The following is a 26,919-nucleotide window of genomic DNA, read 5'->3' on the forward strand; positions in this document are numbered from 1 at the left end:
GTCAAATTATATAGCATCCGTTTTAAACCCAAACGCCAGCCTCCCCCCACGGCCCCACGCCACCCTCTCTCTCTCTCTCTTCCCCCCTGCTGAATCGCTCTATTGTTTTTCTTCTCTTCACCGTTCCATGGAGTTGCGATTCCAATGATATTGCCGAATCCCAGAACTCTCTGATCATTGCCCTTTCGAAATACGAGCTCAGCTCTTGAGTTCCTTCTTTATATACAAAAAGGTGTTCGAGTACTTTTTTTAACTCGACTTACACGAGAGGTGTCGATGGGGAGACCCCCAAGTAATGGAGGTCCTGCTTTTCGTTTCACCCCAACTGAGGTATTATGTTTGTAATTTTTGATTTTGGAGTTGAAATAAATCAATTAGCCATGCCTGTTTTAGCATATTGGAGTGATTTATCAGCTTGGTTTTCTGGGTTTTTTTCGGTCATGGGTTAGTGTTGGGAATCTCGTAATATGTTTTCTGCTCGATTTCTCTGGCGTTTTTGTTGGAGTACTTCTTTGGTTTACCTCGTTTTTCTCACCCTTGGCTGTCATTTGGGCGATTTTGTTCTATTGCTTTTTTTTTTTTTCCTTTTTTGAATTTTAAAGTTGTCGTTCTGTGGGGTTTTTTTTTTTTTCTTTCTGTAAAATCTTTGTATTAGAATCTTGAAATATTTTGGATTGATGACAGTTTCTATGATTTTTGTGATTTTTGATTGTTAGTCAGTGTTGGGATAGTTCGTTGGCATTTCTTATGTTTTGTTATTTTTTATGTATGTTGATATATTTTTACTTTTGTCACGATTTTAGTTTTATTATAAAGATTTCAAATTTTAATTACACTTCTGCAGTAGGCTATTTTCACTCAGCTTTTACTCAAAGCTTTTGTCTTTTAAAATAATGTCTCCGTTTTGGATTGTGCCTATAAGAACTACTTGCTTTCAATTAAATTTAGTGCATTTGCAGAACCTTTTTTTCCCTGCTTCAAATGAATTTTAGTATGTACAGAACAAGAAATCTGGAAATTTATTAAGAAGAATCCTGAAGCCTCTCCTTTACACACCAAATGTTAGTCATTGCTAGTCTCAAAGGCACTTCATGTATTCGTGACGTGAGAATTGCAACAACAAAGCAGGTTAATGATCTCCCACAAATGCATCTTCACAGAGACTTTTTTAACTATCGGGAAGCTTCTTAGTACTTAGTAGAGAATGAGGAATGCATTACAATGCTTTTTATGTTCATTTATAGTGTGGATACGATCAATCTGATGGATGATGCACTTTATGCATATTTGGACCAAAAGTATATGAGTGGCATGATGCCATCAAATATCGTTGTTGGCAGTATGACTGTCATTGTGGGTTCTCAATTTTTTATGTACATTTTAGCGCTCAATTATATGCTTTACCTTTACTTGTTCATTGTTAAGGTTGCGGAGATGGAAAGTATTTTGCAAGAACACAATCTTGCAGTGCCACCACGGGAAGTTCTCACAGCTCTTGCAGAAAAGTTCAGGTGTGTACTAGCCCATGCCTTTCTTTTTTGAAGAAACTAAACACTTAAAAAATCTTTGTTCATTTTCTTAGCTATAGAAATAAAATCATGCCTTGATTTTCTTTGGTTGTAGTAATTCTGCAGATCGAACCGGAAAGATTGTAGTGCAAATGAAGCAAGTGCGGCACCTTTTCCTTTTCCTTTTTCTGCATGATGTGAGAGCATGTGGAGTATTTTGCTCATTGATATTTTTCATTACAGGTGTGGAATTGGTTCCAAAATAGGAGGTATGCCATTAGGGCAAAATCAAACAAGGCTCCTGGACCAGGGAAATTAACTGTTTCGACTGTGCCTCGAGAGGATCCTATTCCAGTAAGAAATGTGCCTCAACCTCTGCCTGCTCCTTCAGGTAGAGTTGTTTTGCTTGATGCGCGAAGCTTCCAAATTGTTCACTTCAGGATCATTGCTGATCTTATGCATTGAATATTCAATGGACATATGCCGCTCCATCATTCTAGAGTTCCTTTATGATATGTTTGAACTAATGAATCCCAGTATACATTTTTTGAGTGATGAAATATAAGTTTATGTTTCTAATTTAGAAAAAAAAAACAATTCTATTACTATATTAAGGTGGAGCATCTTGACGCTGGCACGTGGCACCTTTTTGGTAGCCTGGGTGGGTTTTGAGGGAGCACTTAGTTTGATGTTGAAACTAGGAGCTCCAAAACCATTTACTAATGTGTTTTTAACATATTTGTAATTTTTTAATATTTATTTATTTATTCATTTTATGGGACACATATGAAAGAATGTGTCCATATATTTAAATAAGAAAAAGATCTCCCTTTAAATTATCCTGAACTTGATATTGCCAGAGTGTATTTTGTTAGATTACCACTTTACCTAAAAACTTATGCTTGTAGGTTGTGGGCCAACAACATGTATCAGGCCTTGACACTCCCTGCATGTGCAGCCTGGCAGCAAGTGGAGAAATAACCAAACAATAAACAACATCCATTACAGGGAATAAGATAATTCTTAATAAACAAATAATAAACATGGGCAACGAGACTAGAGCCCAGGACCTCCAGACAACCTGACTCTAATACCACATTAGAACACACTTCATCAAAAAGCTTAAGTTGTTTGGTTAGTTGTGCACCGACAATGTATATCAAGCCTCAACATATATGATCATGCAATGTGTTTTTAAGGAAGTTTTTTCCCCCAATAGATAAATAAAGATAATTATATTAAGAGCTAAAACGAAAGAATGAAGAGCAGCACTGTAGTCCCTCTAGAGATCAGTAACTTTTAAAAAGGCCTTTAGCATACACCAAAGTGAAGCAATGAAAAACCACCTTACAACATGAGATATCGATAGGAACAACAATGCCCTTTAAATTCTAGCATTACGCTCAACCAAATGAACTATCACTGCAAACTTTGCTGTCTTGTAAACTCTAGAGAGCCTTTCCCTCCTTTGATATACCCAATCCCTTAAAATCAGTAACTTTTAAAAAGGCCTTTAGCATACACCAAAGTGAAGCAATGAAAAACCACCTTACAACAAGAGATATCGATAGGAACAACAATGCCCTTTAAATTCTAGCATTACGCTCAACCAAATGAACTATCACTGCAAACTTTGCTGTCTTGTAAACTCTAGAGAGCCTTTCCCTCCTTTGATATACCCAATCCCTTAAAATAGTGAAAACATTCTCTCCAAAGAACAACCAACTAGCATCTTTTATCACTTTCCCTTGAGAAAAGCAAATTTAATGAACAGTTAGAGACTGCTCCACTCTTTTGGATTCAACTTATAATTCTGTTTTTTGAAGGAAATGTTGGGGACTGCACCTGAAAAATGGATGGAACTTTTTTGGGAAGTTTTGAGAGGAAGAATAACGGGCTAGTTCCTGCTAGAATTTCTATTCGTTCCCATTGGCTATACTAGAATAAACTTCCTTGCCAAAGCCAAACATCCATTAGAATTGTCCTTAAATTATCTTCCTCTTTAATCTTAGGAATTAGGATATATTCCAAAAAGTGAAATTTATGGAGGACAGGAATCACCTTGAGAGTGCAAGCCAAAACCATATGTAGAGCGATTCCAAAAAGAGAAATTTTTGTTTTTGTTTTATTTCATTTCAAGTTTTTGACTTCCTATATCCAACACATCCATCGAAAAATGGGTGTATGCAAGAGTGGGAACAACTATTATTGTTAAATTTCTTGTTCTATATTATTTTTTCTGAGGTTCTAAATGTTCAGATTGCCATTTGTAGGCCTCTTGTTGTATTTTTCTATAAATAATTTTGTATCATTGAACGTTGTGAGAGGGCGAATTGGTAGAAAAGGAATCATGTAGCCAACTTTGCCAAGTGGGATTTGAGGGGCTTTTGGTAAAATTAAGTGTTAAAGTGCTGAACACTGAATTCAAATGGGATTTTGTGAGCTGGTTTTGAATTGAATTTGAATGGCCACTGAATCGAAAAGATGAATTATTTTAATTGTTTGGTATCTAGTATTTGAATATGTGTTGTTTTTCAATGTTAACCTTCTTAACACTTTAAGAGTATAAATATTTGATAAAATTAACGAGCAATTATGTAAGCTAAACTTTTTAATAACATAAATAATATTTTCTTGTTATATATTTAATTAATAATTATAAATAAAAATAATATAATTTATTATTGTGCAAAAAGGGAATATATTATTTTAGTTTTAATCATTTGGATATTGATTTTTTTGTTATTTTCATTTTTTTATGAGGGATGCAATTGGAAAAGAAACCTCCGAATCAAAATCAGACATGTTTCCATGTCTAATTCTATTAGAGAAATTTTAAGAAAGTTTAGAACTACCACCAAATGCTTTGATGTCTAACCTATTTTACTTATTTAGTGAACTAGTGACGTAGCCTCTATTCAGAGGTCATGCAAATCAAACAAATGCTCCACAATGTTTTCTAGTCTAGGTGCTTGTGATGGTTTGGTTATCCCTCATAGGATGTTAGCCTAACATCATTTGAGTTCTATGGAAATCATTGGCCCATGCTCAAAAAGTTTACTACCAAGAACAATCTGTATTAAATTTGTCATATTGAGCATCTTACTTGAATTGGATCTAATATTGCATTAGTGCCAAGTTGGTGATGCTATGGTTATTCATTAGGGGGTGGCTGGGAGGCTAGCCTAACATCATTCATCTTAGGAAGATTGTTGCCCTATGTTCAAGAGGTTTGATATCATGAACAACTGTTCTCATGTTATGAATATTAAGCATCTTCCTTGAATTTGCATTATTGTTACATCATAGTATTAGTTTCTTTTACTCTTTATCCGCTAGATATTATGAGTTCGTTTTTGTTAGAGGTTATTTATGTCTTTTAATAATATTAATAAGTTTGTTAGTATGTTAATTAGAGATAGAAAGGGTATTATTGTCATTAGAATGTATTTGATTTGTATTATAAATAGAGGGAGAGACCTATCTTATAGTTTGGTCATTCATTTGAATCAAAATCTCAACATGGAATCAGAGCGTGATCCAACCTAAACCCTATCATACTCGGCTGTTGCTGGAAAACACCATCGCGTGGCTGCCCTTCTCAGATCCACCTCCATCCTTCATTATTTCAAAAAACAAACCATATAGCCAAAAAAAGAAGCCTGCCCCAACAAAAACTGCATCGCCGGAAACAGACCCACGCACTGTCACACGCCGGCCGACAGCTGGCAGTGCCAATCCCCCCCCCCCCCCAAGGGTGTGTGAGAGGGTTTCCGGCCACATTTTTCTTTTTTGGCTCTGCAATGTTCTGATTCCTTCTCTAGACCATAGTATCAAGCTTTTGGGCATGTTTTTAGCTCAAAGATCCAACTTTTTTTGACCATGCACTCGTGGTAATCTGTTAGTTTTTGTTCAATGTTTGTAAAGGCTTCTTTGTGAGTTTCTTGGAGTAGTCGCAGTGTTCGTAAGTTGAGTTATGAGGCTGTGGCAGTGCTATATCAGTTGGTAAGTCGTTTACCTCATCCGTGGTTGTGTCGGTGTTTCACATCGTTTGTGATTGTCTTGATTAGTTTTGATTGCTCTTCTTGTTTGACATTGGTGTGGCTGCTGGTTAGTGAGTGTTGGTATGGAGTCTATGAATCCCAAAAACATGTTTCCTTCATTGCTGCCACAAATAACAACTCAAAAGTTGGATGGAAAATATTATGTTCAATGGTCTAAAGCTTTTTGAGTTTATTTAGCAAGATTAGTAAAATTTGACCACTTGCTCCAATCTGATCCTTTTGGTAAGAAGAGAAAATAAGTGTGGATTCAAGAAGGCGCCTTGATTGTTTCTCTCTTGTGAAATTTGATGGAGCCACAGATTGCATAGATGTCCATGCATCTAAATACGTGCAAGGAGATTTGGGATTGTGCCAAGCTTTTGTACTCTAGTAACATTACATGTATGTATGATTTATCCTAGGAGCTTTCAATTACGAGAAGGAGTTAGGAGCATTGTAGATTATTTTGGAGAGATGAAACGTATCTAGGAGGAGCTTAACGTTGTGCAACCTGTAATCACCAATGTTTGTGAGATGTAGAAGCAATGGGAGCAGATGATAGTTCTTCCGGTTCTAGCGGGCTTGAGACCCAAGCATGAGGTAGTCTGGTCCCAGATACTTAGTATTTTAGAATTGCCATCATTTGCTGATGTTTATTCTTGTGTTCTTTGTGCTTCCTTTAGCACGCATTCTCTTGCTTTTGCATTTGGCTCTGAGAGGGCAGCCTTTGCTACATAGGGTGATTCTAGTTCTCTACCAAACAACTGCAAAAGTTATCGAGGTGGTTTGAGTGGTCGTGGTGGTTGGGATGGACGAGGTAGAGACACTCCTTGCAAGTGCACTCATTGTGGTCGAGGTAATCATACTATTGAGCAGTGTTGGGATTTCCACGGTAGACCTTCACGTGTTGCTAATGCAGCCACCATGGACTTCACACTTTTGGTGGCAGCCAATGCAGCCACCACCAACTCCACACCTTTGGGGCCGAGTGAGGAGCGACGTATTGTATCCATGTTAGAGGAACATTCCAAGTTTCAACAGTATCAAGCATCACAAAAAGCTTCTCTTCCCATTGCATCTCTTGCCCAAACAGGTAATCCCACAGTATGCTTGTCATACAGTACTTCTTGTCCTAATTCTTGGGTTATAGACTCTGCTGCTACTGATCATATCACAATTATACCTACTTTTTTCTCTACTCTTCACTATCCTGCTAACTTACCTTGTGTTACTCTTTCTGATGGATTGATGTAGGACAGCTCTAAGTAGCCCTAGTCCTACGGTTGACCCTCTTTGTAGCACACACGCAATATCACAATCTATGAGAAGAATTGAATTAACCAAGCATGAACATCACAAACTTATTCTAATGATCACAAGTTGTTGAGATTTTGAAAACATATATGATTTGGTTTAAAAACCCTTAGTTGATCATTTCATTCAAGTAATCAAGTTCACTTTAAAGGATGTTATATTAGAAGCCTTAGATCACAAGTCCTAGCGTACAAATCAAATATCCCTAAGCATGGTATTAGTAAGCATGTTCATGTTGAAAATCTAGGAAGATTCAAAGAGAACGAACAAGGTTTTTCAATCAAGGATTTGGGTAGAGTTTCAAGGGTTGCAAGGTACCTTTAGGGGGCGTTTTAGGTGGTCAAAAACAAGGAATTGAAATGAGCTTACCAAAAGGTTTAGAATGGCAAACATCAAGACACACGAGTACTCAATCGCACCACGAACAAGCTTGTTGATCCTTAGGAATCTTGAGACAAGAATGAAGCTTGAGGAAGGTTGTGGCTGTGAGCTATGAAAAAGGAGTGGGCGTGCAGTGTTGATGATAACGTTGATGTTGTCGTGGTCTCTCACCACCCAATCTTCGGGGAGACGGAACGTAGCCTCACACTACTCACTCACAAGGAGAGGAATAAGATTCACAAGTTCAAGCAAAGGCTTCCTTTTTAATTGATAATGCAAAGATACCTTTTACAATACAAGTGATGGCATATTTTATAACCTTATATGAGCATGCACATGATTTGCACATGACTTCTTAAGATATTAAAGAAAATACAAAAGTAAAATAAAATATATATAACATAGATAATGAGGTTCCTAGAAAATAGTTTGTCATAGGAAATAAGTGCCTAGGAACTAGAATAATTATGATAGTGGAGTCTAGGAACTTAAAATTAAATAAATGCTTCTTGAAAAAAATGAGACTCTTTGACTTGCAAGTTGTCATGCTTCTTGAAAAACCAAGACTCTTTGACTTGCAAGTTGTCATCCTCTTTCCAAGCTAGATTTCAAGAGAAGCTTCAATTGCTGCAAATAAAATTCACATCCACTGGTGGACTTTGGGTGGTCGTCCACATGTCACAATATCCGCGAAAGATACTCGAGGTGCATGTTGATCCCCATCATGGATCCACCATTGCCATCAAGGGAATTGGGACTATAAATCCCACTTTTTCTATTTCTTTTTCTCGGCTGCCACTTGTCACTGGCATTTGCATCAGTTAGATGTGAGGAATGCCTTCTTGCATGGTGATATTGACGAGGAGGTCTATGGAGCAACCACTTGGGTTTGTTGCTTAGGGAGAGTCAGGCTTAGTGTGTCAGCTCAAGATGGCACAATATGGTTTAAAATAGTCTCTCAGAGTATTGTTTGGCCGTTTTAGTACTATACTACTTGATTTTGGTCTTCGACAGTGTGCAGCGAATCATTCTATATTTTATCGTCATACTTCATTGAGTAGGATCCTTGTTGTTTATGTGGATGATATTGTTATTATAGGTGATGATGATAAATGTATTCAGAGTCTCAAACTTTTTCCATAGACTAAGTTTTAAACCAAATATTTGGGGCCGTTGAAATACTTATTGGGTATAGAAGTATCTAGATCTCGTATGGGAACTATTTTCTCACAGAGGAATTATGTTCTTGATTTGTTAGATGAAAATAGATTGTTGGGATCCAAACCGGTTGGTACACCCATGGATCCTAACAGCAAGTTAGTGCTGGATATGGGTGTTTTATTACCTAATTTTGGACAATGCCAGAGATTTCACAAGCACTCGACCGGATATATCTTTTACAACAAGCGTTGTGAGTCAATTTCTAGATTCTTTGAGGACAAGTCATTGGGACGTAGTAATTTGTATCTTGAGATATCTCAAAGGTGCACTTGGGAGAGGTATTTTATATTGTGATTGCGTTCACACTTATATTCATGGATATGCAAATGCAGATTGGGCTGGGTGGCCTTTCGACTGAAGATCCACAATTGAGTACTGTATCTTGGTTGGTGGTAATTTGATATTTTGGAAAAGTAAGAAACAAATGGTGGTGACCAAGTCAAGTGCTGAGTCAGAATATAGAGTTATGGCTCACGCTACTTGTGAACTTGTCTAGTTGAAGAACATGTTGGAAGAATTGGATTTTTCACATTCTTAGCCTATGAAGTTGATGTGTGATAATCAGGATGCTCTTCATATTGCCTCTAACGCATTCTTTAATGAGCAGGCGAAACACATTGAAGTTGATTGCCATTTTGTTCAGGATAAACTTGCCTAGAAGCTCATTACTACCGCTTATGTGAAGTCTGATATGCAGCTTGCTGATATGTTTAACATGGTTATTAAAATCGTGATCTGGATCATAGGATCGTGCAATTCTACAATCCAGATTCACTCAAATGATCCAAGTCGCCACAAAAATCGGAATCAAGTAGAATTGTGGTAGAATCGTAAAAGAATCGATAGAATTGTAGAATTGGAATCATAGATTCGTAAGTAGAATCATACAGATCCTACTCTGTTACCTGGATTGGGAAATTTTTCCTTTTTGGGCTTCAATAATGTGGCCCAATACTTATTTTTATTTGCCCTGTTTGGTCCAAAGTCTTCCAAAAGTGTGGTAAAATGGCTCCCAGCCTCCCATTAGTGAACAGATTTAGCGGAATCTGCACCTGACTTCCGAGAGTTTTGACACCTCAGTCCTCTCCTCATTGAAATTCAGCAACCCAGCACCTGAATTTCTCTCCTGTTCAACAACTAGAGAGCCCTCCATCTGGTGACTGGTGTTTGATCAGCGGCAGCTAGCAGTCTTGCTGTTTGATCAACAGTTCTTTGGTGTTCACAACCAGAGCTCCTGGGGTTTGACAAAAACTCCGTCCTGAGTCCTCTTCCTTCTTTGGGGTGTTTGACAAGAACACATCAGTCCTCTTCAGCACAGAGTTCTTGCTTGATCAGCAGCAGCCAAGAAAAGAGCCAAGCCAGCTGGCCCAGCAGAGCTGCAGAGGTATGCTTTGAAGCAAATTTTTTGCTTCTTGAAAAGACTCATTAGTGAGCACTGTTTTTCTCCTCCTCCTCCTCCTCCTCCTCCTTTCTTGCTTTTCTTCTTTTTATTGTTTGAACTTTTTATTGTATTTTTAATTTCTTATATATCGAAGTTACTAACCAAATTTTTAGGCTTAAGACTTGTCATAAAGTTCCACATGTATAATTTTTTAATATTTATTTTATTGTTTGAACTTTTTATTGTATTTTTAACTTCCTATACTACTAAGTTACTAACCAAGGTTTTAGCCTTAAGACTTGTCATAAAGTTCCACATACATATATTTTTAATATTTATTTTACATTGAAAGTAGAATCTTACAATTTGCGATCCGATTCTACGATTCGATCCTGTAGACCCCTCCAATGATCCCATTTAGATTCTCGATTCTAACAACCTTGTTGTTTACCAATTTTTTTTGGGTGGTGCTCGTGTTAAATTTATTTGTAACAAGCAAGGAGCATGTGATATTTATGCTCCAGCTTGAGGGGGAGTATTAGAAATTATTTGTGTCTTTTAGTATTATTATTAAGTTTGTTAGTGTGTCAATTAGAGAGAGTTTGTAAGGTTATAATTGTCATTAGAATGTATTTAATTTGTATTATAAATTGAGGGAGAGACCTATCTTGAAGTTAGATCATTCATTTTAATCAAAATCACAGCAGTTTCTATGTTTGATTTATGGGATTTGTATAAGTTACCTCAAGGTTGCAGTGTTGATGGGGTTTTTGGTTCATCAAAGAAACCTATGTATGAGATATTTAAAGATCTGAAGAAAAAGACTCATGTCCAGGCTTATAAGTTGATTACATCGTTTTTACAATGATGATTGGGTATAAATCGTTCAGAATTTTATTGCAAGGCTAGTGCTAAGGTTAAGAGTGTAAAGTGTTAAACCTGTTGATGCTTGCTGCAAGAATATCATTTGTATAAACTGTAAGATTCTTTTGGAGGTGATTTTCTCTTACTTGTATGAAGATGCTTTATGATAGTAGGTGGCTATTGCCCTAATTGTAGATCTTTAAAGACCTCCAAATGATTCTTGTAAAGCTCTGGGGTAAGGTTGATGTGAATATGGCATGAATGAAGCTAGTGTTATAGCCCGTTGGCGTTTTAGTAATTTACTTGTTTTAGGTGTAGAACCTATTCATCGTGTTTAACTAGTCTTCTTAAATTTTCCTTTTACTTGTTACCCTTCTGTATATATATATATTTTTTTTTTTCTGCCTCTTGATCCTTGTTGATGTTTGCTGGGAAAACAATGGATATTTTGAAAGGTAAATAATGATTCTAGACATGGATTAAGCTGATAATATTATTTAATCTAAATCTGGTGCATGATTATTTTGCCCTCAATTTTATTTCCACTCTTAATGCAGGAAGGAATTCAGTGGACGGTGCTCAAATGGAGTTTGAAGCTAAATCTGCAAGAGATGGTGCATGGTTGGTAGCTTTTGCCAATGTGGTTTAGTTCCACTAGATGCTTGCCAATATCCTTAATTCCTCTCAGATAATTTTGTTGTTTTTGGTTTATTTTTATTGTATATGATACTTATTAGTAATTGCTTGATTGTTTTGTACCCTTTCTTAGGTATGATGTTGCAAGTTTTTTATCTCATCGATATTTTGAGACGGGTGATCCGGTAATTCTTTTTCTTCCATATATTTACATAATCTGTTAGGAGGAACCCAATTTGAACCCTCTTACTGCTGCTGCTGCTACTACTATTTGTTGTTCTCATGAGGCGATTACAGTTCATTCACCAATGATTCAATTGTGATTTGGTGGTGGTGGTGGTAGATATGGTTGTATGCATATACCCCTTCATATTCTATTAGTCGGCATTTCTTTTCTTTGTCAGCATTTCTTTTCTTTTCTTTTTCTTTTCCTTCTACAAAGCTTTCTGGGAAATGTCATAGGGTGATCATAGGAGCAAGGTATGAGTCGTATGACCAACCATGATCCATCATCATAGCATGATAACAACTGCAACAGCCAAGCCGTAAGTCTCAAATTAGGGCAATATCCTAAAAAATTTAAAGTGCTACCAACTGATTTAGTACCTCAATCCATGTTGTTCTAGGTCTACCCCTCTATAGCCTCAAATATCAACTAAATCACTTTCTGACTGGAGCATAATTTGGTCTACGTTACAAGTGCTTAAATCATGTCAGCTACCTTTCTTTTATATTATCTTATCTTATGCAGCTGCTATGCCTGCCTTACCCTGAATGTGTTCTTTTCTTGAATTTATCTTCTAGAGTTGTTCCATTAATCCATCTTAACATTCTCATATATTACGCTGGCATTTTGGACATGTTATTCATCGGTTACACAATATTCTAATCCATATAGTTGCTATCCAAAAAAAAGAAAAAGAAAAAAAAAGAAAACATCAATGTACCTGGTGCTATAGACCTAATGGCTGTCTTATATAACTTTTCTTTTATGGTTAAATGTATTTTACAATCCTGTAACTGACCCAAAGATCTTTTGTTTTTTACTCAACTTGCTTTACCCTATGTCTCACATTTTCTTTGATTTCTCCTTTAATTAATGGATATAGGTATTGAAATCTGCCATTGCTAGGAATTTTTTGACTAGAAGGTTTAATATGGTCTCTACTATTCCTTGTAATATTGCTAAAATAGCAGTTTATTTTATTTGTTTTTATTTTGTGATACAAAATGAAGTGATTTCGTTAAAGAAGAGTGTACGAAACGGGATATAAGAAATCCTCGAAGAAAAGAAAACAATAAAAGAAAAAGCTACTCAACCTACCAATCTCGTTGTAGATCCAAAAAACATATCTCTTTAAGACAACTGGCTCCAAAAGACCAAAATGAAGCCATATAATGGATCCTATTCTAGAGCAAGGAACACGTCATCTTCTTCATCATAAAATGCATGCATTCAGCTCCAACCACAAATGTGCAAAAAACTCACATCTCTTGCAAAATTGAGTCATCTTTACTCCTACCAAAAATCTATAGATCCTCCACCATAGTTGTCAAATCAAGATTGAAATCGCAAATTGAAATTCCAATTTTAGGAATTGTGAGATTTGGTATGAATTTCCAAAATCAATTCTAAATGACATGCATGTATTGATATATAAACAACAAGAAAAATAGTAACAATGCATTTACATATTGATGTGCCTTCCCTAAAAAAATAAAAACATTATGCTGTTAAGGGAAGGAATCAAGAAAAATAATAAAAAAACTGCGCTTTTGGTGTTTATCAACAATTTTTTTAAAAAAATTCATGCGTATTCTTTCCTGAATCAAAAAAGGAAAAAAAAATAATTAACTTTGAAAATGATAATAATTGAACAAAATACTAAAAAAAAAAACTATTTTTGAATCTAACAACAGAACAAAATCGTGTGTAACACGATTCGTGTTCTGCCTCTTCTTCTCAATGGCAGAGTGCTATACTCCAAGAGTGAAGAATGGTTGACCTAAAGTTCTATTTTCTCCTCTTTTTTATCACGAAAAATTGACATAGATGAGGAATGGAAGCTAATCGTGTAATAAAAAAAAAGCAATTAAAAAAATGGGGTTTTAAACCAGTTGGGCTTGTCGGGATACAATAGGTATAGAATCGTTTGAATCGACATATTTGAATTGATTCCAAATTCATGAGCTGAATCAAAAGATTCGGCAGCAATTCAGTTGATTTTAGATTCACTAGTATGATTCGAATCGATTTGGTGCAGAATTGATGCGAATCGTATGAATCAAATCGTGAATCGTAAGATTCCAACAACTTCGTCCTCTATTGACTCTGGACAAATCCAACTCTCTCCAAATAAACCGAAGAACTTATTCCAAAAAAATATAAGAAGCAGATTCTGGACTGTCAAAACGTAAAGTACACACATTCAGTGATACTGCCTTCAAAGGCGTCCTACTTTGCTATTGGTGTTAACTCTATTAAGAACAACCAATCAAATAAAAGCCTCAATCTTAGATGGGACTTTGGCCTTCCAAATACTACAATGAAGTGGGAAGGAAGCTGCGGGTACGCTTTATGTTTTACTTTTACTTATTTTTGAAACCTTTTGGTTCTGAAGTTTCTCTCCAATCTCCATAATTCCAACTTGAATTCCACCCATTACCACCTCCAATTTCATCTATTGGGAGTTTGGGCAATATGATCTGTAGATATCACATACCATGGAACCTCATTTTGGATATGTCTAGCAATTTCTCCCTTGATGGGTAATGATTAGTGTTAGGGCTGCAGGCTGAGAATCTAGGGAATTTCTAACCACAATACATGTACACCAAGGGTTTGCAAGATGAGACAATCTATGGAATTTCTATACACCTACTGTCTACTCCTTTTCTAAAACCCACCATAAAACTTGTAGTTATTGTCAACAATAATGTGTGCAAATCCTTTTTTTTCTCTTTGAAGTTTTCCATTAATCTCCTCTCTAAATAGTACAACCTCAATGATTAATATTCTGAACATTTAATCAAATTGATTTTCTTGAACTTTTGTTTCTAGTTCTTGTTTAGTTACTCTCTTATGAAGTTTCATTGTACGTCTCATAAGTTTAATGCCACAATAGTTATTATAGTTTTGAACATCTTCATTTTTGTATGTAGGTGCAAACATGTTTTTCCTCCATTCATATAAAATTTTTCTTAATCTTTTTTTTTTTTAAACAGCAAAGAAATATTATTAAAAAAAAACTGCGTATCAAGGAGATGCCGATCAAATACAGCTAGAACAACAAATAATAAGAACAATACAATGGTCACTGAATTACATCAATGAAATCAAGAGTAATTGGAACGTCCCTACCAAGCATCCTATGATTCCAGCTAGAGATCATAGATATCTAATTTTCCATGAAAGCCTCCAAAGGAGAAACCTTCCCATGGAAGCCTTCTATTCCTTTCTTTCCATACTGCCCAAAAGGTAGCAAGGGGAATATGGGAAAAAGCCCTACTTTTGATCTTTTTGGAGCAGGTCTCTTTCCAAGCCTCTCACTCTCAACTGAATCTGCAATAACCTATTTCTGTTTGACCATGAAAATAGCAAAGCTCCAGAGATTTTTGGACCAAGGGCAGTGAAGAAGGACGTGGTTCACCAAATCTGCTTCCTTAAGGCACAGAAAACACCTACGATAATCAAGCCCTTTTTTGAAGATTGTTGAAGCTGAGGATCTTCCCTCCCAAGTGAAAAAAGCAACCTTCAAAGGGGCTGCTGTTTCCAATTGAGCTTCCAAGGAAAATTACTCCGCTGGGCAGCTAAGGTGATTATAATAAGATTTGACGGTGGAAGTTCCTTCCTTGCTTAAGGACTAATAGGGCACATTGGAGGAGGCTTGGCTCTGAACATTGTAAAGGCTACTATAAAAATTTATTAGAGCATCAATCTCCTAATCAATAAAATTCCTAATAAGGGAAACTTTCCAGAGGGTTCCATGATTTGTGGGTTCTCGCTGTTGGAAAATGAGGGCATTTTTTTTATTGTCGCAGGCAGGCCTTAAATGGTTGGGAATGGAGAGCTAAGTTGGGACTTTCTGCACCAAATTTCATGCCAAAAAAAACACATCCTCCCCATTTCCCACGCTGAAATGAATGTGAGAGAAAAAACCCCACCCTCTCGGCCTCTCCTGATGAATTTCCAAACACTTATACCATAGCCTTTGGTCACCTCTTTGAAGGCCCAACCATTGTGATGAGAGCCATATTTAGTAGCAATAACTTCCCTGATTTTTCTCAGGCTTGAACCTCCAAAGCCACTTCCCCAAGAGTGTCTTGTTAGGGATCTAACTCCTTAGGCCGAGCCCTCCCTTTTGTATGGGTTGCTTGACAACCCCCCATCTAACAAGATAATATTTGAATTCCTCTCTCGTGTCCCCCAAAGGAATCTTTTTTGAATGTCTTCCAGTATTTTGGCAATTGCATTAGGGATGGGAAACTTTGACATAAAATAAATAGGGAGATTGGCTAAGGTGCTTGTAATGAGTGGGAATCTGCCACTCTTGGAGAGACAAATCCTTTTCCAACTAACCAATTTCCTTTCAAGTCTGCCAATTATATGATCCCAAACGTCCTTGCCTTTGAACTTGGCTCCTAAAGGGAGGCCAAGGTAAGAGTTAGGGAAGGTTCCTAGATTGTAGCAAAAAATGCCTGCGGGCCACAATCGCAAGGCCCTGTAGAAATGATATTGCTCTTGCCCAAATTCACCTTTAAACCTGTGACTGCTTTGAACCCAAGAAGGATGTACTTGAGGTTAATAATTTGCTCACAATCATCTTTGCAAAAAACGATAGTATCATTTCCAAAAGGGAGGTGGGAGACTACTAAATTTTCATTGCTCCTTCCGATGCTAAGCCCCTTAAGCAGGTCATCTTCATTGGTTTTGATTATCATATGGCTCAAAACTTCCATAATTGGAGAGGGCATGTTATCTGTTTTTAGGAAACCAAAGTTGGATCTCTAAATAGATGCTTGGTGAATAGCTTAGGGGGTTTAAAAAGCTACAAATGGATTATGTTAAAAGCCGCAGGCACAGCAGGGAGCGGTGTTTATCATGTGGAATGATCTGGTTGTGGAATTTTTAAATCATTCTATCAATTTTTTTCTTGGTGTCCTGCCTTTTCAAGACCTTGGTTGACAATCTTTCTAAATCCTTATTACTTTGTTAAATAGACTAGTCAACCATATCACCCATTATCTTCTAAGAATGACCAAACTTTCTAAGCACATCCAAACTTGAACGGAGAATGTCAGTTGGTTCAACATCCTTTCCATTTTTCATCTTTTTTAATGTGGACTTAAGTTTGTGTTAATTTTGCAGATATATTTTAATATTTGTCCTCCTCATTTGTTAGTTATAAGTATTGGTACTTCTCTTTGGTTTCCATTAAATAGGTTATTAAAGGTTCACAATCATTTTTAAATATCTTCTTGTTTGACTAGACATTCTTGTCCACACTTTTTATACATTTGATATAACCTAGGTCTCTACTCTTTCTTTCTCTAGCTTCAGTTTGTATGTCTTTTTGGAATATTCCTTTTACTAGGAATGTGGTAGATTGGGAATTTCATGCACTGTCTGACTTTTACAGAAATCTCTATAATTTCTGTTACCAAAACATCCCCAACAAACCAAAATGGGCTTTGGACAAAAATGGTGTTTTCACTGTTAATTCTTTACTAGAAGCTCTACCGATGAAAACAAATTGCAGCCACTCCCCTTGGATTCATATTTGGAGGAGTGCAGTGCAGCCCCTTCAAAGGTTGCATTTTTTGTTTGGGAGTCCACACATGGAAATATTTTAACCCTTGACAATTTGCAGAAAAGGGGGCTTACAGTCAAAAATAGATGTTTTCTTTGTATGGCTGATGGAGAATCAGTAAACCACATTCATCTCCACTGCCTGTGGACGGTGAACTTGTGTATGGTTCTATCCTTGACTGGATATCAGTGGGTTACTGCAAATTCTGTTGGAGAGAGATTTGGGCTTGGAAAGGCATTAGAGCCACCAAGGAGAAGCGAAAAGCTTTGAATCTCATCCCTCTCGCCATCTTTTGGCGTACTTGGAAAGAAAGAAATAAGAGAGTTTTCAAAGATACAGCTACTCTGCTTCAGATTTTCAAAGAGCAGTGGATTGTTGTTGTTTCCATTAGGCTTGGTGGGCAAATTGTTGATGATCTTAATGTAATCCTTGATGTTTGTGACACTATAGAGTGGTTGATGTTTTTCACATCGGGATGGCATCCCCTTGATGCCTTGCTAATTTAAATTTCTCTTTATTGACATTTTTTATTTTTTTGCTCCATGTTTAGGCTCACTAACAACTCTTTTGCATCCTTTTTCACCTCTATACTTTTCAAAGCTTTCCCCATCTGTACACTATTGCTATGTCTTAAACAGCATTCTTTTTATTTGAATTGCACTTTCTGCTTCCTTATTGCCCATCAACTCTCTTTACAAATCATGCCTTTTCATTGGATTCATCTAAAATGGTTTTTTCCAGATAGTTCTAGTAGAACTAGCCATACTATCTCAAAAAAAGTTTGTGTTGATGTTATCTTCTGTTGTCTAGTTGCCTTCTTTTACCTTTTTATCTTTTTTTTTTTTTTTTTTTTTGTGTATATTTTCTCTCTTTAGGTTCCACTGCATAGTTGCCATGCAATGATTTAGTTTCCCATCATTTTCCACTTTTTGAATGCGCATATGACACTTGTTGTGTCACTCTCCCTTTTAGTGAACTTAGCAATCCTTGCATGCTACCCCCTTGTTTTAAAAAAACAATTGTTTTGACTTTTATTTTATACACTCTTGAAGGTTATTAAGGGCTTTTATCTCTTCATATTCTTGAATGAACCTTGTCTTTGTTGTTATAAAATCATGTCACAAATCAACTTTAAGGTCTATACTTATTTTTGCCTCCATGTCTATGTCCTCCATATATTTTCTTGTAACATTTATTATCACCTCCTAGATGACCATTCAAACATGTTCCTATAAAAATTTTCCCACCTCCTACTATACCTTATAAAATATTATCCATTTCTTCCTAGAATCACCTTTTAGCATTTTCATCTGAGCCTAGTCAAGGAGCATATGCACTAATGAGATTTATTCTCCCTTAAGCAGAAACTATTTATTTAGTTAAAGAAGAAAATTCATGAAGAGAGAAAACAGATAAAAAGTAGAGGACATGATATCCTCCTAAAAAGAAAGAAAAGATACGAAGGAAAGGAAAAAATAAAAAAGAAGGAACATCAAATCATGTGTCCACCACTCTCGCTGAAAATTAGGAAAGCAAGTCCCTTTGAAATAATGACATAAAAGCCTATAGGGATGCAAAGAAACCAATTCTATCTCAATGTAATGATAAAGTCAGAATGTCCATTGAAATTATGTAGTTATGTACGTTCCTTCCGAGCCAATTTGCCCCAAAAAATAGTGAAAAGAGTGCACTTCCACAGTTTCTGCATCTTGAATCCTTCCAAACTCTAAAAAATTTGGAAAGTGTCTATCAAGTTAGTTTGAAGAATGAGTTAAGAGTGTGTAATATTGTAGGAGTTGGTGGCAAAAACACTAAGTTTAAATTAATTATGGAGGGGGATTGTAACTCAAAATTTTTTTATAAGGTAGCTAGGGCGAATGAGAGGTAATTATACATGAGAGGTAGACTTGAGAAGTGGGGAGGTTGTTTAGTGATGTTTGGTTGATAGCAGAAAAGGTTCCTGGTTTCTTTTAAAGATCTGCGGAGGACTTACTAAGGCCAAGATTGAGGGGTTGGGATGGAGTCCTATTTTGTAAACACCCTTGCTATTATAGACTTTTGAGAGGGTATCTGATCTTAGAATTAACTTGGGAAAGAGTGGTTCATATATTTAATCTTAGGGAAACAGTGGTTCAGATAGTTAATCTTAGCTTTGAAAGGATTTTAGAACTAACCTCCCTAGCTGGGTGTGGGGTTTTCAAGAGGCCTTTGACATATTTAGGAAATTATTGGTTCCTTCAGGAGTAAATCCCCGTTCTCTAGCTTTTGGGGATCTGGGGTGACTATGGTGGCTAAGTGGTTAGATGGGTGGAAAGGTGCATTATTTCCTTTTGGGGGCTAGAATTGCTCTTATGCAGGCTAGCTTGCCTGCTATTCCTCTGTACTTCTTCTCGTTTTAGGATTCCAAGTGGGGTTGGATGAGAGGGTTATATGGGATTTCTTGGGTCTGGTGTAAGGGGGACGAGAGATCATTTAGTTAAGTGGGAGGTGGTGTGTAGGTCGAAGGAGGAGGAAGGGTTTTGGTCATTTGGTGTCTAAAAATACTGCCCTTTTGGATAATGGCTTTGGTGTTTTCCCATGAAGGTAAATTTTCTTTGGCACAAAGTGATAGAAGTAAATTTGTATTACAAGAGAATGGGTTGGATGCAAATGTGGGTTTTAAAAGTTCCTTAGAGAGTTCTTGGTGGTTCATTTCACAGGTTTACCCTTTCATTCTACCTCTTTCCAAGTTTCATCTGGGTAGAGGCAATCATTTTCAGTTTTGGGAATATGTTTGTGTGGGGGAAGTTGCGTTGTCCTGTTCTTTTCCTTGATTGTATTGTCTTTCTTCTCACTATGATGATGTGATGTCCTCCTTGTTCTTGTGAGGATTCATTTTCTTGGGATTTTCATTTTAGAAAGAGACTTAAATGATAGAGAGTTGGAGGCTTTTTGTTCATTGTGCGAGAGGTAGTTATAACTCCAATAGGTGATGCTAGAATTGGGAATTTGGATTCATCAGGGGATTAATCATGTAAATCCTTTTTCTCCCTCATCTAGTTAAGGTTGATGTGTCTTTCCTCTTTTTCAGAGCATATGGGATGCTAAAGTTCCTTCTAAGATAAAGGAATTTGTTTGATCTCCAGATTTGCATCTCATGTGTAGGAGTAGCTCTTAGAAAGCTTCTCATTTGTTTCTATGCTGCTTATTTGCATGGAGATTGTGGAACTTAAAAAAATTGCAGTTCTTGGTGAAATGTGGGTATGCCTGAAATCAGTGGAGGAGCTCCTTAGTCTTTCTTTTGCTGCTTTTGGGAAGGTAAGGATGTTTAGAAGCTCTGAACGTGTGCTTTTTGTGGTCTATGGGAATTTGGTTGGAAAGGAATGTTATTACATTTTTTGGAAAGAGGCTTTCATGTGAGTTTCTTTGGACAGGGTGCAATATTTGGTTTCTCTTTAGGCTTATGGTGCAGGCTGTCTTGAGGGCTTTTATTTTCAGGATGTTAACCAAGATTGGGTGGCATTATTAACATGATGCTGGGTTTTCTGTTTTCTCTTCTCATGTTTGAGGATTTTTTGTTCTTCGTTGTATTTTGTCTTATTTGATTCTTGCTAGTTTCATTGAAGATTTTTTTTCTATTATTTAAAAAAAAAAAAAAAAAAAAATTCTCTCCAAACAAACCAAACAATATTTTTTGCAGCTTCCAAGGAGCTAAACGCAACAAGAAAAGGTAAGAGTCTCAGCACTGTCAAAACACATAATATGAACAGCTGGTAAAGCTTTATAGGGGCTCCTAGTCTGCGACAAACTATTGGTGTAACTCTATTGAAGACTACTAACCAAATAAATGCCTTATAATTTTATAGGCACCCCAAGGGTGGCCCAAGTAAAACTCGAGGCTTTCCTGGTTAGATGCCAGGGTCTGAGTCTCGTGGGCTGCTGTTTTTTAATTGAGATTAAACCTTAGTATTTAAATGGAGAAGGGTAAAGAGACAAGCCCATTATCTTGGTGGATTAGTCGAGTTTATGAAGGGCCTCAAATATCCTTGTATCCTTAAAAGAAAAAATTATGGTTCTATCTTGTACTCTTTTAACAACTGCAACAACATCTTTTAGGTCTTTGCCTACCATTTTACCTGCTCCATTCTTACATTTTTAAGTTCAAATCTTGTTTTCAATTTCTTTATATTTAAACCTTCCAATTTAATTCCTTGAAGGCAAATTATATTAATTTTTCTCTTAATCATTGTGTCATCCATCTCCATGTTTTTATTGGTAAGGTTCCTATTTTCCAAGCTGCTAACCACCCTGTGATTGGGAGCATGGATTTTGGGCCTTGGATTTGGATTTGTGTGGATTTAGACAAAACTTAGCATAAAATTGTTTGAGGTTTCTTCCATATCCAAACAATCCCAAATCCAAGGTCCAAAATCAATGCTTCCAAATACAACCTTGGTTTCCTAAACTAGCTTCTTTACTTGCACATATCCAGAAGGGTGTGTGGGAACCTTTACATATTTGACAACGTATCTAGGGCCTAGGCTATGACACATCAAGTTGAACAGCTGGTTCACCCTTGCCTATTTTTCCCCATACCCAAGCATTGGAAGTGCTGCACATTATTCATATGGGGACATTATGTGCTATAATCAATGGATCTATATCATAGAGATCTGACAATTTATTATTTTAGTTGTCAGCTACTTAACGCAACCTGCACAATTACCTAGGCTCAGGACTGGTTGTACATTGTAAGGGTGAAAACAATAAGCTGAATGCTGGTGAAGTTATCATTGCAGCAAGATGTTCCCTAGTAATGAGGAGAGGAACTGCATGACGCACTATTTGGTGTTTCATTCAATAGAATGGCGGTCTTGAGTGGGTCACAGCAAACCGTCAAGTGGCCTCTTATATCTATATATTAAGGTTTTGAGTAGTTTAAATCATTTGATTGAGCAAGAATATTCTTAACTTTGTCTTCAATGTGGTGATAATCTCTGTCCATCCTATTTTGGAATCTAATCCACATCCAACTAGGACAAAAAATCCTTAACTATCTTTTGGATGGCTCTAGTGACCTTGAATTTTTATCTAATTCACATCAAACTGATGAGACAACATAAGTAATTCAATCTTGGGCATACTCTTACCGTATCCCTAGTTTTCGGTTAATTTGATTCCTTATATTAGTAGGATTCCAATGTATCAAAAGTTGCACACATACTAACATTGTCCCTATAAAAGATCTATCCCCTAAAGATGGTTGAATTGTGTTTTATCCATATTAAAATAAAGTATAAGACTCCATCTAATTTAATAAAAAATTTAAGAAGGAAAATGAAAAATTTATTTAATCATAAACAAAATTTTTTTATCTGATGCCTAATATTTTGCCAATTTAATTCTTAGCGTAAACTGTTGAGATGTTTCAAAGTATTTCAAATATATATATATATATATATATATATTTGTGTTTTTAGTTTTTTTTTTTTTTGGATTTTTCAGGATTTTGATGGGAAATGGCTTATTCTCCTATTTGTAAATTCTTCTCTTTCTAATGAAATCTCTTCCTTTGCTATCCCAAAAAAAAAACTGTTGAGATGTCCGCAAGTTGAAGATTTTCACATGCAATGCCCGTGCATCAGAACTACTTTTAAGCTGAATTGATGTGCTATGAAGGTCTCTATTTAGATGAATGTTAGTGGACTGTTTCTGATCTCCTTTGTGAGTACTTAACCGGTACTTCAATTTTTGCTATTGTGCTGTTGAAGGACCAAATTTGGATCTACCTTTTAATACATGTGCCTCTTAAGTTCTCATCTAGTTTAACCTAAATTGATAGGCTATGATGGTCTACATTTAGATGAACTCTAGCAGGCTTGTTTCTAATCTTTTTGGTGAATAATTAAATGATGCGTCAACTTTTGCTATTGTGCTGTCAATGGACCAAATTGCTCTAACCTTGTGTGTGTGTCTCTCTCTGTTTTTCTACTACTTAAAGGACACTGGGCATGAGATGTGGGCATGACATGACATAGATTACATGGCAAATATTAATAGAGCAACACATGATGGGGGCAGGGACTATGAACACACTGCATATTTGAGCATTAAGTTCTTTGATAGTTTATATAAGTCCGAGTAAAAGATACTTCGTTATTTGTATATGTTCTTTGCTTTTGTCCTCCTACCATTGAATTTTTAATTTTGTTTCACAATTTTATCATTATTACAAGAAAACCTTTTTGTGGTCTTTTGCATTTTATTATTATATTGTTTCAGGAGTAAAAATGAAAGAAACTAGGTTTTTTTTTTGGAAGAAGATAAGTAGTATATTAGATCAAGGGGAACTGTACAGATACAAGAACGTAAGACAAACAAAACTAAGGAAGCAAATATTGATTTTCTCTCACCTTCAAATATTTGACTCCAGGAAAGAAAAATAACGTTATGATGTCTCATTATGCTTAAACGTGTTGAAGAAGTGCTTGAAATTAAAAATATATTGTAAAACTGCATTCCAAAAATTGTTGGGTGTCCAACAGACATGATGTGGACATGGGTCCTTCCAGAAGCATCCATGTTGCATAGGCATGTTTTCTCATAATTTTCTACCCATAAACAATTTTGAGTATTTTACGTAGTCTATTGAAGTGGAATTCCTGTTCAATATTAAATTAGTCTTATTCTACAGTCTACACGGTTCACATTTTATTTGGCCTTTTGTCAACATGTTTCCTTTGGGATATTGTTTTAATGTAGCTGGTTTTTTCAGGAAGTTCTAGTTCGGTTTTCTGGATTTGGGCCAGAGGAGGATGAGTGGGTCAATGTTCGAAGGCATGTCAGACAGCGCTCTCTCCCATGTGAATCATCAGAATGTGTTGCAGTTCTTCCTGGAGATCTCATACTCTGTTTTCAGGTGGAAATAGTTCCATTTGAGCACCGCAAAACATTTTTGCTTGGAAATCTTGGTAAAATTATTTATGATCATACATATTGGAAATTTTTAATGTTCCAAAAACTTTCAGGAAGGTAAAGAGCAGGCTCTTTACTTTGATGCTCATGTTCTTGATGCCCAACGGCGGAGGCATGATGTGAGAGGTTGTCGTTGTAGGTTTCTGGTGCGCTATGATCATGATCAATCCGAGGTATGCCACAACCTTTGTATTTTCATGGCACAGAATATTTTGAAGTTTGTTATTTTCTCTCTAGATTGGTATGGTGGTCATTACGACGATGAAATGCTCTACTTCACAAGGATTGTGGTAACAGATCTTATAAATATTGATGGTAGAGATACGTGTGATCTGATGTTGCATTTGATTGCCAAGGGGTTGGAAAAGAAATGAAAATCTGGGACTGTGTAACAGGTTGGGTAGGAGGTGGATGTGGTGATGTCCAAAGTTTTTTGGCTTGATGGCCTAATGCAGGCCTGACTTCGGACATGGCTTTGATCTGATTTGTGTTCTGAAATTTAATCCCAATCTTTTTCTGCTAGGGGGCTGGATTAAACTAATTTAACCAATTCGATGTGTTGTTAATGCTGAAGTCAGAAACTGCTTGAAGTTTAAAATCCTGCAGAAAATTACCCAGGGTGCCCCATCAAGTTCCCCCATGTTCAGCAATCAAATTGTGCATATGGGCTCCCTTTATGTGCTTTATTGTTCATGTTCTTTTTGGCACCATGCCTTTATTGTTTTATCATTTGACTTGTGCAAAGCGTGCAATTGGGACTTGTTTTATTCCAATGCCTGAGCTCTACTCCCTGCATTGTGAAGTTATGTGTTCTTACACTATATTCAGAAAGATTTACAGTTTTTAAATTTGTTTCCCAGGAAATAGTGCCTCTGAGAAAGGTGTGCCGTCGCCCTGAAACCGATTACAGGCTGCAACAGCTGCATGCTGCTAACGAGTCTGCATCCTTGGACCAGCAGAAAACTGCTGCTGCTCCTACTGCGGGCGGTGACTTAAGAGTTCACACTACTACTGAAATGACACAGAAGCAGCGCAAAGCTGAGGAGAATGCAGATGTTTCAGTGGCGGGTGCTCCTGCTTCTCATGAGAGTAATGTGCCCGTGACAACAGCTGGAACAACAAATTTGGAAACAAAAAATGCTGAAACAAGCTGCACTGGTAATGTTGGAAACTCTGATGCTACACCAGGCAATGCTGCATTTGCAAGTGTTACAAACGTGAGCACCATCGCTGGAGACACAGGTGAAAATACGCCCGAGGGAAAATAGTAGGTAGATCTGACAATTTTTGGAATGGTGCTCCTTTTGAATTGATTTTTGCAGCTCCAATATATGTAATTTTTTTGTATGATAATTGTATTCATTTTTGTTTCATATTTGGTGCTGTTCTCCCACGACTTGGTTGTTTTTCCTTTGGCAAAATGATCGAGTATTCTTTTGTTCTGATTTTTTCCCACCTCTTATGCTTGCTTTGAATGCTGAAAAGCAACAGGAGACGGAGATCACCTTATGATTACATGCCAACCTAAGAGACTTCATGTCCAAAGTTTCCAGCTCTTTACTGTTTTCTTGGCAATTGCATAAAGCTCTGTGTGCAGTTTGGTTGCATTATTATTATTATTATTATGGCAAGCCATTCACCTCTTTGGTTTATTAGTTTGGGCAGCTCATCCAAGCCCCTCTTAGGAGGTTAGGCCAAAAAAAATGTGTACCGTCTCGAGGTGTTATAAGTTTCATTATTACACATTTACGTTTTCTTGGCTCGTCTTTTGTCAAATATTAGGGTGAATCTGAGTTTTATGTGTTTTTCCAAAGAACAAGATTTCAAGGGAAATTTCTATCTTTTTGGCGGAGTATTATTTTCTTTTTAGCAACGTAATCTTATTGTAAGATGACATGATTATTATGGTATTGTACTTTGAAAAGGTTATTAAGTAAAAGAATAATGATTTTATGCAATAAATTATACAAAAGTTTATTAGACTTTGATGGCTCACAAAAGTACAACATTTTTCATATAGAAAATATCACTCGACACGTTTAAAAAGTACTTTCACTCGATGAAGACTTATATTTACGGAAAAATTTAACTTTTTGTGATTTTTTTTTTTAAAAAAAATTTTATGGTTACCAGTTCATATGATTTAAAAATTAGCTTTTGCATTCAATGGACTACTTCAATTATTAACTAGCGGACCATCCATACAATGTTTTATTGGTTTGTTTTTCGTTGGGTGACAGACATAATAATAGTTAGTTTGGTGCTAAACAAAATTTGCTGACTTAATTTTTAAAATTTATTTGTATTAGTTGTATTTGAAAAGATGATAAGCCTTATTAGCTAAGAATGTTTTTTATATAAAATTTATTTACAATTAAAGAGAAGATAAACCTTGATTTTGATTTACAAGGCTAAATTTGTATACTAACTTAATGTTTTAAATTAGTGGGGTCTTCTATCTACATTTGCATGGCATGTGTTCATTACCAATGATCGAACGATTAATAATAAATCAAATCATCGACCAATTTAAAAATATTATTTTTTAGTATATTTATATAAAAATAATATAATTGAAATGTTCAAGTATTGATAATAGGCGTATATCTAGTAGATACCTACGCTCTTATTAAGGTGAGAATTCTTGATCCTGAATATTAATAGACTCTTTAAGATTTACTTAAACTAAATACTTTTCTTCTTTGACTCTATCTAAGAAATGGAAGAGTTCTATTAATACAATTTTTTTGAGTTGTGTGGTTCTAATCACATATAATAATACAAAGTAATAAAAACATACATAATTA

General features: G+C 36.1%; 1 protein-coding gene across 2 annotated transcripts; it reads left to right on the top strand.

Annotated features, from left to right (window-relative positions):
- On the top strand, window positions 1–25,657 carry LOC131154953 (protein SAWADEE HOMEODOMAIN HOMOLOG 2). Of its 2 annotated transcripts, none has more exons than XM_058107813.1 (9): window positions 1–330; window positions 1,426–1,511; window positions 1,624–1,669; window positions 1,752–1,899; window positions 11,270–11,333; window positions 11,482–11,533; window positions 23,913–24,056; window positions 24,166–24,285; window positions 24,973–25,657. In XM_058107813.1, exons 1-9 carry the CDS (start codon window positions 277–279, stop codon window positions 25,378–25,380), a joined length of 1,122 nt encoding a protein of 373 aa, XP_057963796.1. In that variant the 5' UTR covers window positions 1–276; the 3' UTR covers window positions 25,381–25,657. The 2 variants fall into 2 exon arrangements, with proteins under 2 accessions (XP_057963796.1, XP_057963786.1); XM_058107803.1 differs by lacking the exon at window positions 1–330 and adding an exon at window positions 493–1,128.
- The last annotated feature ends 1,262 nt before the right edge of the window (window positions 25,658–26,919 follow it).

The sequence above is a fragment of the Malania oleifera genome, chromosome 1 (genome assembly GCF_029873635.1).
Source record: "Malania oleifera isolate guangnan ecotype guangnan chromosome 1, ASM2987363v1, whole genome shotgun sequence".
NCBI lineage: Eukaryota > Viridiplantae > Streptophyta > Magnoliopsida > Santalales > Ximeniaceae > Malania > Malania oleifera.

Excerpts from the sequence above, each read along its gene's own strand:
- LOC131154953 (XM_058107803.1), top strand. The coding sequence starts at position 1,060 with ATGTTAGTCATTGCTAGTCTCAAAGGCACTTCATGTATTCGTGACGTG. Across the intron at positions 1,512-1,623 it reads GCTCTTGCAGAAAAGTTCAG|TAATTCTGCAGATCGAACCG; the intron begins GTGTGTACTAGC and ends CTTTGGTTGTAG. Across the intron at positions 11,334-11,481 it reads TCTGCAAGAGATGGTGCATG|GTATGATGTTGCAAGTTTTT; the intron begins GTTGGTAGCTTT and ends ACCCTTTCTTAG.